The sequence below is a fragment of the Lissotriton helveticus genome, chromosome 1_1, assembly GCF_964261635.1.
Source record: "Lissotriton helveticus chromosome 1_1, aLisHel1.1, whole genome shotgun sequence".
In the NCBI taxonomy this organism is placed as follows: domain Eukaryota; kingdom Metazoa; phylum Chordata; class Amphibia; order Caudata; family Salamandridae; genus Lissotriton; species Lissotriton helveticus.
This window is the reverse complement of record NC_136057.1, coordinates 735,593,566-735,607,506: the sequence shown is the minus strand read 5'-3', so window position 1 is coordinate 735,607,506 and position 13,941 is coordinate 735,593,566. Positions and strand designations below refer to the sequence as shown.

The following is a 13,941-nucleotide window of genomic DNA, read 5'->3' as shown; positions in this document are numbered from 1 at the left end:
ATTGTACAGCGGTATCTCATATACCCAGGGTTGGTAAATTAAATGCTAATGGTGGGCTTGCAGCGCTGATTGCGCCACCCACCAAAGCTGCCTTTCATACCAAGCTCAGGCCTCTGCAATTGCAGGGCCTGTGCACGCAGTGTTACTGCCGCTGTGACGTGGCACCTAAAGTGTGTGCCAAGTCCGTGACCGCCCTTTTACTACGTCAGTCACCCCTAAGGTAGTCCCTAGCTATCCCTATGGGCAGGGTGCATTGTAGGTAAAACATAGGAAATGTACCTTAAGTGTGTGACATGTCCTGGTAGGGACAAACAGCCATTTTGGTTTCTCACTACTGTGGGGCTGCCCTCCCATAGGAATGCATTGGGGATTCCCTTATAAGTGTTTCAGTGGTATCTCCTGATATGAGAGGCGCAGCGTGGTCAAGTTTGGTATGTTTGGAATAGTGATAATAAATGCTACTCAAATGGTAAGCGCAGATTTATTATAACTATTTTAGAAATGCCACTTATAGAAGTTGGCATTTCTGTGTGCTATGTGTCTGACTACCTGATGTGAATTGCATGTCTGGCTTTTGAGTGACAGGGGCTGATGAGGTGTGTGTGGCTCCAGGAGAGGCATGGTGAGTCAGCGCTAGGCTGAATGGGACACCTGCATTTGTAGTGGTGGGAGGAGAAGTCCCTGAATAGGATTGTGCCTGCTCTAGTGAATGCTGGCTCCGCCCCCCTGTGGTGTGTCTGATGGCCGAGCCGCCATCTCCCAAAGAAGGGTGTGAGCACTGTAAACAGAGTGCTCCAGAACCAGTTCTAGCTGGTCCCCTCCCCTCCCCCCCCAACCCCCCCAATGCCCTGTGCTCTGCAGACAAAGGAAAATGTGGTGTGAAGGTAGGGGCTGGGACCCCATGAAAAAGGTTCTGTGCTTGTGCTTACTTGGAGGGGACCCTCTGCCAGGAGGAACCACTGCGGGACCCAGATGCTGTTTCCTGGGGGTCCCTGCATGCTGGCATGCCTGGCTGTTCTGTGGTCTCCCCAGCACAAAGGACTATGTAGCCTACCTGCTTGCTAGCGCCCTGTGAGCGCTTATATTTTAATTTGCCTAGAGGAGAGGGCTGCGGCTTCGCAGCGCGGAGCTTCCTTGCATTTAGGGGAAATCCAGATGTGGTGATTCCCCAACATTTCTGGCCAAAGGAGCGGGTGCCCACCCCTCATTTGTGTGCACCGAGCTGGTGCGCACCCCGCAACTTTGCCTTGTTTTTTTAAAATACACATAGCGGGTGTCCACCCCGCAATTGCTGTAATCTGGAACGGGAGCCTACCCAGTATCGCCATCCTTCGCGGGTGCCAGCCCCGCCTAATTGTACTTTAAAAAAGAACCCAAGCGGGAGCCCAACCCGCCAGTCTGTGCCCCTGCAGTCGAATGACGCTGCCCCCGAAAAGTCCTGAGAACCGCTGCACTGCCCGCGGCGACCCGGAAGATAGGCAAGTTGCCTAGATGTGAGCAGTTACTACCAAAATACCACCACTGGGTCTGGGCTCCCAATAGCAGAGCTTAGCCACAAGCTACTGATTAACAACAGAGAATGCTGATGCTAGTCGATTCAACGCAACAATTTTAATCCACAAACATTGGAATGAAACCAAATGTTTTTGATTTTTATTTTCTTTTTAATTCATTCGATTTAGTCAGTATTTCTTTTGACACATCATATTATTTTACATTTCACCTGATTTTTTCAAACATATTTTTTGGACCTTATGTACAAAACCTAACCACAAATTTTCAAAAACCAATACAATTTATAACAAAATCATTCAAGCTCCCACCCATACTCCACTCATACTCTTACAGATAAAATACATCTGGAAATACAATGTTCACAGCAAAGCCATGTGACAAATAAAGAAACTCAAATCTATTGTATAGTCTCTTAATCTGTTCAGTCTTTTTAACCGGATTTATTTAAGGGTTCTCATCAGGACGGTATTCTGTAAAAAGAGGAGAACACCTTGTTTTAGGAACCGATATATTTTTACAGACTACCGTCCTGATGAGAACCCTTAAATAAATCCTGGTTCGAAACGCGTAGACTGTTGAGAGCCATTGAAAAGACTGAACAGATTAAGAGACTATACAATATATTTGAATTTCTTTATTTGTCACATGGCTTTGCTGTGAACATTGTATTTCCAGCTGTATTTTATCTGTAAGAGTATGAGTTGAGTATGGGTGAGAGCTTGAATGATTTTGTTATAAATTGTATTGGTTTTTGAAAATTTGTGGTTAGGTTTTGTACATAAGGTCCCAAAAATATGTTTGAAAAAATCAGGTGATATGTAAAATAATATGATGTGTCAAAAGAAATACTGACTAACTCTAATGAATTAAAAATAAAATAAAAATCAAAAACATTTGGTTTCATTCCAATGTTTGTGGATTAAAATTGTTGCGTTGAATCGACTAGCATCAGCATTCTCTGTTAATCAGTAGATGTGAGCAGGGCAGAATCCGGAAATGCTGCGGCGAGCGGGGTTCCCATGAGGAGAGAGAGCCCCATGCGGAAGTAGAGATGCCAGGACCTCTACCGTCAGGCGGGCGCCCACCCTGCCGTCTGGCGCCCAGCAGAAGCCAACCTGCAGGCAAGAGCCTACCCCGCAGTGAGGAGCCTGCAACCCGGAGACGGAGGAGCCGAGGGAGAAGACAGGAGCCTCGCGGGCCCCCGTGACTGCAACCTGAAGAGTCCCAGTGAGTGGGGGGGCTCTTGGAGGTATCGAGGGTGCCAAGAGTGGCACCAGAAATGCCAGTGTGTGCTTATTTTCACAGCGGCGCCGCAGATGAAAGCCACTGCAACATTTAAGGCATTTCTAATTTCAGAGTCCCGGAGAGGGCCTCCAACTTGACCAGTGCTCCGTTGGCCTTATTCACACACCTGCACCGCAGAAGCGGGCAGCTGCAACGTTGGGCATCTTTTTACTGCAGAGCTTCAGAGTGGGGCTCCTATGTGTACAGTAGTACCAGTGCCCACATTTTTCCTTACAGCTGCACAGCCATTAGCGGCAGCTGCATTGTTTAGGCCAGATCCCTTTGGAGGAATCCCAGTGGGGACCCAGGAGGCACAGTGGTGCCAGTGTAATTGCGCATTGGCAGCCAAGCTCTGACATTCTGGACATAGGGCATTGGAGCCCTAGAGAAGGCCAATTGGCCTTGGGGTCAGTTTTCTGTGATAGTGTGCAAGGCCCGAATGTGATGCCTATGACATAATGTGTTTATGTTTAGGAGGTTTAGGCGTAAGGTGTTTATGCTGGTGAGGTTTGGGTATAATGTGATTTATTGCCTAATGTCATGTTATGATATTTTAGGATGGTGTCTAATGCTAATGCCATAATACTTAGGTCATTATGGTACCAGTAGTTACTGGTTGTGTTTTGCATTAACTTACCTGATCAGATGGTTCTGACCGTGGCCCCGTCCTGTATATAATCCCCTGTGAATATTGCCTAGTGCCAGTTGGCTCAGTGTATATTATGTGATTACGTTTCTAATGTGTTTATGACAATACACAGGCTATTTTTGATATAACCTTGTGTTGAGTTTCTTCTGCAGTGTGCCTAGTTTGTTTCTGCTCTATGTGTGTGTTGCACAAACGCTTTACACATTGCCTCTGAGATAAGCCTGACTGTTCGTGCCAAGCTACCAAGGGGGTGAGCAGGGGTTATCATAAATGTGGAACTCCCTTGCCCTGACTAGACTGGTGGTTTCTGCCTGGCTTTGGCGCAAGCCTTAGCCAACCGGAAATCCCATTTTTAATATATTCTATTGTGTGGTGTTTGAAGAGAGTTCATGGATGAAATGCATCTGGACTCGGGGAGGATCTCCATGCCAAGTTTTACCTGTGCTCCCTCGAGCTCTAAATGGCAGAGCAATAGTGGTTGAACAGCCAGTCCAAGGCTACTCTGGGCTACAGCCTTATCCAGAACCAACTCAATATTGGTAAGCCCATGCTAGCAAACCTTATGGTTGCTTTCCTTTCCACTTTACAAAGCCTTTGACATATTTTTGGATAGGTTCTTCAGGCCTACTACTGTGATGTCCAGCTTTCACCTTGCATTGGTCCAATTCTGCTTCCTGGTAGGCTTCACAGACGCACTACAGTGGCGTTGAGCTTTCACCTTGCATTGCATTTATTCAATTTCTGGGCAGGCTTCACAGAACCATTACTGTGGTGTCCAGATCTTATTCAAAACCAATTCCAAAATGGGGGTCTAAAGATTGTATTCCCTTTTGCTCCTATCAACTCAAATAATCTTTATTTCGATCATTTCAGATCATAACAGATAAACACATAAGCATACTATAAAACATTAGGACGATTTCTGTATTACAGTTTTTTTTTTTTTTTTTAAAAAGCCATGATTGGAATCTAAAAAAATATATGATTTAAGGTTAAAAGTTAGTAGAAAATGCCATATTGGAGTCTTTTATAATTCTTGCGCGTGCTCTCCACATTGCCGTCAGAAATTTGGCCATGGCAAAGACGGTTGTAGGTGATAAGTCTGTTTTTAGCACTCTATATGCTGGGGCATAGGTTCGGAAGCCCAAGTTCTTTAAGTATGGAGCCAACCAGTAGCTCCTAATTTTGCTGTACGCTCTACAAAAGAAAACCACGTGTAGCTCACTTTCCAGCTTGTAATTGCATGCTGGGCATGTGGCCAACTCAAGGTTACCATTCCAGGATTTGGTGAAGGCCCTCAGTGGTAGCGAGCCATATCTCCATTGCAGGAAAATCTTTCTTACATGCACAGGGGTCATGGCATCCAGAACATACTCAGGTCTGTAGGAGTCTTTTGCTTTCGTAAAAATGTCACTTAAAGACCCTTCTCTGATTGAACCCAGAGCTTTCTCGAGCATGAAATTGTAAAACAGTCTGGAGAGTTCTTTCCTTGGGAGGTTTGTGGCAGTTGTTTCAGGATTACACCACAACTCAGGGATTCCAAGTGTAGTACACATGTCCCGGATATACTTTAACCAAGGAATTTTGGACACATGTATTAGCCTGAGCAACTCCTGTAATTCGCTTCTGTAGTGGCCCAGATCCTGGCTGCTCCACAGACGTCTCCAGTAAGTCAAAGGTTTTAGGCCCAGTTCTTCAGTAATTGGGCGGAGTGCCAAGTCCATTCTCAAGGGGAGGAGGGGGCTACTCGATGGAAGAGCCGCTAGCTGTCTTATAAAATTATTTTCAGCGACCTGGATATTTTGTAGTGATGTGTGTCCCCATAGCTCTGCCCCGTAGGCAATACCTCCTCTAGCTTGCGCTTTATAGATGTGTATTGCCGGTGTCAGAGGTCGAAGATAGGATTTCTTGGCAATTCGCTCCTATCATATTACTGGGTAGAATTTAGTGACCCACTGCTCTGCCATCCATGCTTTATCATGCATTGCTGCTAATACTTTACTGAATAGACACCACAGATCCACTACTGCGTGGCCTTGGTCTACACTGGGCTAATCCTAGTCTACTCCTGATTAGACTGATCAGACTAAAAAGTATTGCCCTTTATGCATTCAGGTACCTTGGACACCTTGGAGCAGACCCGTTGCTCCTAATATTGCAGTGTCTAGGATGTTTTCTGTGGTAGTCTAAGAGGAGTTTGCCCTATTCTTCTCACTTCTTCATAAAACCCCCAAGACTTACTCAACTAGACCCCAACTATCAGTATCTACTGCCTGCTTTAGTATCACAAGCACATCCCACCTTGATCTCATTTCAATCCGAGTAGGATGCAACATTTCCATTGTAAAATGTAGTCCGGCAGCAGACCTTCTGCTGCCCAGAATTCGTTCCTGGCAGCAGTGCTTATGTTGCACCAAATCATCCATTTGGACTAATTCCTCTGAAGGAATGCACAACCTGGCCATAATTCATCATATTACAGATAAGAGCCTTCAACAGTCAACATGAAACTAAATACACAAGCGGGACTGCATCACTTAATAGCTTAGTTTCTATGCTCTACAAAACAACTTTGTAACTCCTCCAAAAATACATCATCCTCATACAATTTGGTGCCATATATATGACTTGGAAATTTTGTGTTAGCAATGTATTTCATTCTCAGTAGGTACCAAAGTTTCAACGCTGCTATTCTTTTACTTAGTGGGAAGTGTTTGAAATTTCTTTCGGCCTCCACTGCAGCACTAGATACGATGTGGGTGGAAAGTGATCAAATGTATCTAGTGTTCAAAAGGAGTCTGTCACAAGTCATTGGGGGCTTCAGATCGAAATAGGGATGCCTCATTTTAGTCACACCTAACTTCTGCAAAAGGCTTCGATTATAACAATTTGCAATTGTTCAGATGTGAAACTAGATGGCAGTAGTAGTCGAACCATATTAAGCAACAGGTGCAAACCAGAGTATTTAACTCAGTGAAAGGAGCTCTGCGTAAGAGATAAATTTAAGAGGGCCATGTGTCAACTCCCATCTATTTCAATTTCTTTAAGAAGGAATAACAGACTATTTGACTTCTCTTTCCTCTAAACATCAGATGAACTGGTCTCTTAGGACATATGAGAATGCCTTCTCTAGAGGAAACTGAACAGTGTGAAGACAGATAGTCTTGACTCTAAAGCTTCACTCCAGCTGGAACTGCTGGCCTTAGCTCATCTTTGCTATGCAGCAGCGGTTGTTGCACTTTGAGACAGCTTGCTCACGAATGGAACTCGTAATGTCATTGCATCCTATTCAGTCATGTTTAACATGCCTAGTCATTGCCCTTTTAATATAGATAGAAATGAATGGGTGAGGGATCCTTAAGTTTTATCACCAATCCTAGGTAAGGCAAGGCACTGCAAATACAGGCGGAAATCTAGCAGATTCAGTACAGCACAAACACAACTGAAAATAAGGACAGACTGATAAACCAAGGAATGGGATTAAAGAGGCACACATGAAAAAAAATGGGAGTGCTAAAATCTGAGGGACTGCTACCTGCATGGTGCTGTGACATCACAAACAGGATTAAAGCTATTATTTCTTTTTCAGTTCTTTTGGGCATGCTTAAGGAAAACCAGCAAATGAGAAATTTACTGGAAATAACTCGCATAGAAAATGTAAATGAAGCAGAGATTTGAAGTTATTACTGCAAATTTAAAATAGTGAACATGAAATTAAATATACCTTTCACAAGGGTATGTTTATCAGTGGGGGAAGATCTTGCAAGTACACGGAGCTTAGGCCAAAGCTTGTCTATGCGTTCTTGTTCAATCTGTAAATAAGATTTAAACGTCAAAACATTACCCATAAAACTGTACAATAAAAATGTTAAAAGTAAATAAACTTAAAATAATTTTAAAAAACGTGTAGGGAGTAAGTGTACCTCTCCTTTTTCATTTCGTATCCGCCTGTTAAATTCTTTGCCCTCAATGCACAAGAACTCCTCCCCGGGGTGCAGTATACCACACTTCGTAGCGATTGCACGAGCGGTGTTGATGTTATCGCCAGTGACCATTCGTACAGTGATACCAGCACGCTGGCATTTTCGTATTGAATCTGGTACCTGTTAAACAAAAAACAGCTGTTTATGTGATTTTCACAGACCTCCAAGCACACCTCACAGGGAAAGATGTTAATTGATTTCATATTTTGTTATTCGGAACAATCTGGTACACATGACAGTACCAACCCATCCGCACTTTTATTCTCTGTGAGAGACTGGATAACCATAGAATGCGGACTTGGGAAAATCTCATTGTGAATGACTACTTATAAACCCCTGAGTCTTGATATAACAAATTGCGAAGCAAAATAACATTTTGAAGAAGATTACCTAGCAGCATTCTAAAAGCTTTAGATGAAAGATCAACACATTAAAAACACACACACACAACTTACAATGAAAGGGGTTTCTCCTTAAGGCAAGAGGATCTCATCGAATTGCTACTTTTGTGACTGCCACTGATGCCACAGAGTAGAACTGTATAGTTCTTTGTCAGAAGATTGCCATAAATCTCAAAGTACAGAGCTGAGGAAGAGACTATCCAGGTTGCTAAAAGATACCTCAGTGTTAAAAAACGTGCCTTTCCAACTTTTTAATGCCACCAAGTTATGTAACATTAATTTTACAAAGGTACAAGATGCCAAAATGACAGTGGCAAAAGCAAATTGCAACAGCGCCATGGAACAGCACTGTTGAGGGAAATGGTCCTTGAATTAATAATCGTCAACACAAACAAAAAGTAGAGGTATGACCAAAAAGGATGTGGGGTTAATAAGGGACTCCTTTGGCAGTCTAAGGAAACTGGAAAGGGTAGACCTGGAATTGCCGAAACCCAGCGTCCGTAAACTTATAATGTTAAAGACAAAATCACTAGCTGAGCCTGATCTCCTGGGGTTTTTACGTATTTATGAAAGTTTTTTATTAACCAGGTTTCGCCTGGATCTTTTTCACCTCCTGCTTGCCATACCTAGGGGGAGTAGTAGTGGCCAGATGTTAGCACCCCATTGCTGCGACGTTGAGTCTCTACAGGATTTGCTACAGTTTGTAGAATTTGTAAATTTTATGAGGTCTCCCAGAAGTCTTTTATCGCCCCGATTTTAAAGAGGATGAATTTTAAGCAGGCTCGCCCAGCTCTCCTGAATTTCCAACTGTTGCAGGATGAATGTATCTTTTTGTCCTTATTTACCTGAAATCCGTGGGGAAGGCTAGGGCTTGTCTTGATTAAATGTTAACTAGGGTTGGGATTTAAGCTTATTTTAAGATTATATATACCCTAGTATAAGTCCAGGGATAAATTTACTTTCCCGTCTGTTTTTTTAAATCAAGGGTTAAGATTATTTGTATTTAACATTGCACCTCATGTTGTGGATTACTATGGACCACCGTGGATTGTAATCCAATTGTGATGAACTGTGTTTATATTTTAAGAAATTTTTATGCATCGATAACTTTTATGGTTTTATATGCTGAAACCGCATAAAGTTGACATTGATGGATTGAGAGGTTCTTTCTTAAATGAACATAAGCATTTTGAAACTGCATCAGGCAAATTCAATTAAAGGACCCAGCACTTTTGTTGGATAGGTTACGTTTTTCCAACATTAACCATGTTAATCTTCAAAAGTCCACTTTAATCAGAACACAATTAGTTAAATTCTTACTTCATTTAGTAGCAATTAACAACATTTAGATGTAATGATAGATCTAAGACATCGCTGGTAGCCGCTGTTGAATACAGCATAGAATATCAAAAATAGAGGGAAGCATGCAAGACGTTGACAAATTCCAACATAATCTTGAAATCTGTATGAGCTGCACTCAACATTTTGGACACTTGTGCTGTGGCTCCATGGTAGTTATTACGGAGACAATAATTTTGTGGAGTACTGGAAAACTCAAAGGAGAGGGTTTAAAGATTAATACACTATATTTAATCTTCCTTCAAGATCATACGGAACAGTAAAACAATGGTAGATAAGAATAGGGCAGAACTCATCTGGAGAACACAAGTCACTATTTTGTTATAGCATTTTCTCTAGCTATGCTTTTAAAATGATTAAAATGCAGTTTAAGACATTTCATACAACGGAAAACTAATTTCAAGGTGCAGCAGAAAGCTGTGCATGAAATCAGTTTAAATTCTACATTGGTTGCTGTAAATGGAAGGTTTGGACGCATGTGCTCCAGCTGAAACCACATCTGAGAGACCAGGGCATGATGGGGCAGCATGGCGATTAGGACATGAATAGCACAATATATAGTTTTTTTATATTGCAGAATTACTCGTATTTACATTTTAATATTAAACCTACCACAGAAGAAGCACTGGACATTATGATGGGTATTAGGCAAGACAGTGCACATCAAGTAGGAGAATTTACGTCTTTGAACTACAAAATTATGTTACATTCCACATCTTCACAAATGCAGTTCACATATTTAGGAACAGCAAGATTAAAAGATTTGCTAAAAAACACAGTTTTGATCAAGTGCCTGTGCAGTGATTTGAACCCAGGTCTCCATTTTTCAATGCTGGCAGATTCGCTACTAGACTCATCATTCATAACGATAACAATAAATCTTTCCTATGTCTATTTCAATGTTTGACTGTGACCACCCCTGAATCCCTCAAGCCATTAACCCTGCTTGGCATCTTGAGCCCCATCAAAGTATTTGTTCAGATTTTCTAGCATAATGTGGAAAAGCAAGCTATGACAGTTTCAATCACATCGGCCCCCAAGAGGCAAACAAAGTAAGCCAAGAGACCCCACTCTTCAAAAAGGTACACCAGAACTATGAAATGATGATCCATTTTCAACTGATCACCTGCTCATGGTAAAACTATAGGTACATGTATTTTGTGCCACTTACTAATTAAATCACTGATCACCACTCCCTACAAAATAAACAAAAAATATGCATTGGCTGCAGTATAGAAACTGACCGTCAAGATTATAAATTATAGCTTCTGTACTTGTTATCCTTATTGCAGTATGAGGACTTTAATGTTACCGAAATCTGCTGTGTGGGCTTGCCGGACAAGATTTTATAATACTATGCTCTCTTCTTCAATAACCGTTAATAGAGGGGGTAAAAAGCAATTTTAATGTAGTCTGAATGAAAATATAGACACATATCCACTGCAAATTCCAAAGCTTATTGCATTATTGTGTTTCATGCTTTGACTTAAAATGTCAGCAAAGTGCTGAAATTGGAAATTCCAAGCAGTCTCTAACCAGAAATGTCAAGCCTTTCTTTGAAACAGGCGATAACACTTCCACAGCCATTAATTTGTCAAGTACCGCAATGAGTTTGTCAACCTGGGCCAAGGAAGACACCTGGCCTTTACCACACTCGACAGCTAGTGAATATATTACAAGGCATATGGCAAAGGAGTGGCAGTTCACCTCTTAGCTCTCTTGTTTGCTCACTGAACGCATGCCATATTCTTTTCACTAAAGATTTGTTTAGGTAAAAAGATTCATTGTGTACACTTCATATGGCAACAGTGAATTGGTGTTGGACAGATACAAATTCTTGAACATTTTCCACTATTCAATAAGTAACTAAGGAAGGAGGGGGGATGTGGCCTAATGTGCAGTTTAAGTGGCACACAAGAAGCAACACATTGAAATGTTCAGCTTCTTAAAAAGGGAAATTGGTGGTAAACAGAGACTAACTTAATTGCAGTAATAGACATATTGCTGTGACTGCCAATAATCTACGCTGAGTCAGCACAGGCAGATATTAAGTTTGTTTTTTTAAAGTATTTCTTACCTGCACCACCCTTTTAATTTATCAGTGCTCTGCGTCAAATATAACCTTAGGTTCTACAGAAATACCACAGGCCTAAGACAGACAACCCTACTTCAAAGACCAAAATGATTCCCAATCTGCAGGTCCAAGAGCAACAGGAACTCAATGATGCTAGTCTTGCGAAACTTCAATTTGAGGACTTGGGACACATCAGAGGATGAAATGCTTCTTAGCAAGGTACAAATAGAAAGCTCAGAGGCACTAAGTTTGCTTAACCTGAGCATCACCAGTGTAATCATTGATGTGCAATCTGATAAAAGTTGCCAATGGATATAAAACCTTAAAAAGGTAACAGTTGAAGAGAAACTTGTGGAACACAAGTCCACCACCAGATATTTAACTGGCATTTGATAAATCTATTGGTCACGTATTAGATGCTTAAACTGTTCTCAGGACACCCCTGCGCCGCACGGCCACCAGCTGCTGCGTGTGCAACTCGCCCCGCTGCTTCCCGCAGCCTCGTTGAGCCTGCCTCGCCCCCGCCGTATTTGCGTGTTCTGCTGATTTCTACTTTGTCTCCTTTTTGTTTCCCTGCATCTTGCTAATCTATATTTTGTTTCCCATTTACTGTTATTGATTATTTGTCATTGCCTGTGCTGTTTACTGTCTCTCTGCCCCCTGTGCCTGCCCGCCCCGCTCCCCGCCGCCGTGATAGCGGCCACGCCCCCTTTTCCTTCTGTGCCCTCCCTGCTCCCGCCTCCCAGCTGCTCCTCCCTCCCTCCCACTTGGCCATAAATGGCGACCGCGCGGCGCAGGTGAGTGTGACCTGTTCTCAGGACACCCCCGCGCCGCACGGCCACCAGCTGCTGCGTGTGCAACTCGCCCCACTGCTGCCCGCAGCCTCGCTGAGCCTGCCTCGCCCCCCGCCGTATTTGCGTGTTCTACTGATTTATACTTTGTCTCCTTTTTGTTTCCCTGCATCTTGCTAATCTATATTGTTTCCCATTTACTGTTATTGATTATTTGTCATTGCCTGTGCTGTTTACTGTCTCTCTGCCCCCTGTGCCTGCCTGCCCCGCTCCCCGCTGCCGTGATAGCAGCCACGCCCCCTTTTCCTTCTGTGCCCCCCCGCTCCCGCCTCCCAGCTGCTCCTCCCTCCCTCCCACTTCGCCATAAATGGCGACGGCGCGTACGCGCAGCGGGAGCGCCGATTGTGCGCCAAAGGCAAGCCCGTCTGCGCCCGTCCGCGCCTGGACCGCGCCCAGCGCCAGGACCCCTGGCCCCCACCGACGCAAGACGACCCGACAGACCTACGACGCCGCCGCCCTCAACGCACTCAATACCGGCCGGAACCCCGCCTGCTGCCGGGCCGCCCCGAAACACTTCCACGGACCCTTCACCTGCACAACCTGCAAGTTCACCTGCCTCCGAACAGGCACGGCGCCCACCAAGCCAAACCCCAGCAGCGACCTCAAGTGCATCCTGCTCAACCCTCGCTCCGTCCACAGACACGCCGTCGAACTCTGGAACCTGCTCGACACAACATCTCCAGATGTCGCCTTCCTCACTGAAACATGGATGAACGCCTCCTCAGCCCCCGCCATCGCCATCCCGGATGGATACAAGATCATCAGGAGGGACCGCGTCAACCAGACCGGAGGCGGCATCGCCATCGTCCACAAGAACACCATCCGCATCACGACCGACGCCGATGACACCTACACCGCCGCCGAACACCTCCACTTCCAGATTCACACCGACCCAAAGACGACCCTCAGAGGCACCCTCATCTACAGACCCCCGGGACCACGCACACAATTCAGCGAAGACATCGCAGACTTCATCAGCCCACACGCCCTCCCCTCCGCCGACTACATCCTCCTAGGGGACCTCAACTTCCACCTGGAGAACACCAAGGACCGCAACACCGTCACCCTGCTGGACAACCTGGCCAACCTCGGACTCAAGCAACTGGTCAACACCCCCTCCCACTACGCCGGCCACACGCTTGACCCCGTCCTCTCATCCAGCAAGCACATCGCCTTCAGCCACTCCACCGGACTTCATTGGACCGACCACAGCTGCGTCCACTTCAGCTTCAGAAAAACCACCACCCACCATCACCCGCAACAGTCTCCTCACAGAAGCTGGAGCAAGATCACCCACCGCCGACCAGCTCAACGCCTCCCTCAGCCAGAACCCACCTGCCAGCACACCGGACCCCAACGAAGCAGCTCGCAACTTCACGCAGTGGCTGACCGCCTGCGCTGACTACCTCGCACCACTGAAGAACCCTCCCAGCAAACCCAGAAGCAAGAAGGCCCCCTGGTTCACCGACGAACTCAAGGACTCCAAGAAGACCTGCCGCACCCTCGAGAAAGCCTGGCTCCTCGACCGGACCACTAACATGACCGCCCTCAAACACGCGACCCGCAAGCACCACCAGCTCATCCGCACCACCAAGAAGAAATCACTGAAGGATCGACTGGACAACAACGCCCACGACAGCAAGGAACTCTTCAGCATCGTCAAGGAGTTCTCCAACCCCAGCACCAGCAACAACGACATCACCCCCTCACAAAATCTCTGCAACTCCCTCGCCTCGTTCTTCCACCGCAAGATTGCCGACATCCACAACAGCTTCGGCGCACCATCCTTGCACCCAACCATCGAACCAACGCACCCCACTGCCAC

The 13,941-nt window shown here is 45.0% G+C and overlaps 1 protein-coding gene across 5 annotated transcripts in view; it reads right to left on the bottom strand.

The window, feature by feature from the left end:
• Window positions 1-13,941, bottom strand: part of ATP2B1 (ATPase plasma membrane Ca2+ transporting 1) — a 552,666-nt gene that overhangs the window by 159,114 nt on the left and 379,611 nt on the right. For all 5 annotated transcript variants that reach the window (XM_078674265.1, XM_078674263.1, XM_078674267.1 and 2 more), the window contains exons 13-14: window positions 7,372-7,551; window positions 7,173-7,260 (exon numbers count right to left, since the gene is read on the bottom strand). In XM_078674265.1, the coding sequence (XP_078530391.1) occupies window positions 7,173-7,260; window positions 7,372-7,551 (268 nt within the window). The remainder of the gene's footprint in view (window positions 1-7,172; window positions 7,261-7,371; window positions 7,552-13,941) is intronic.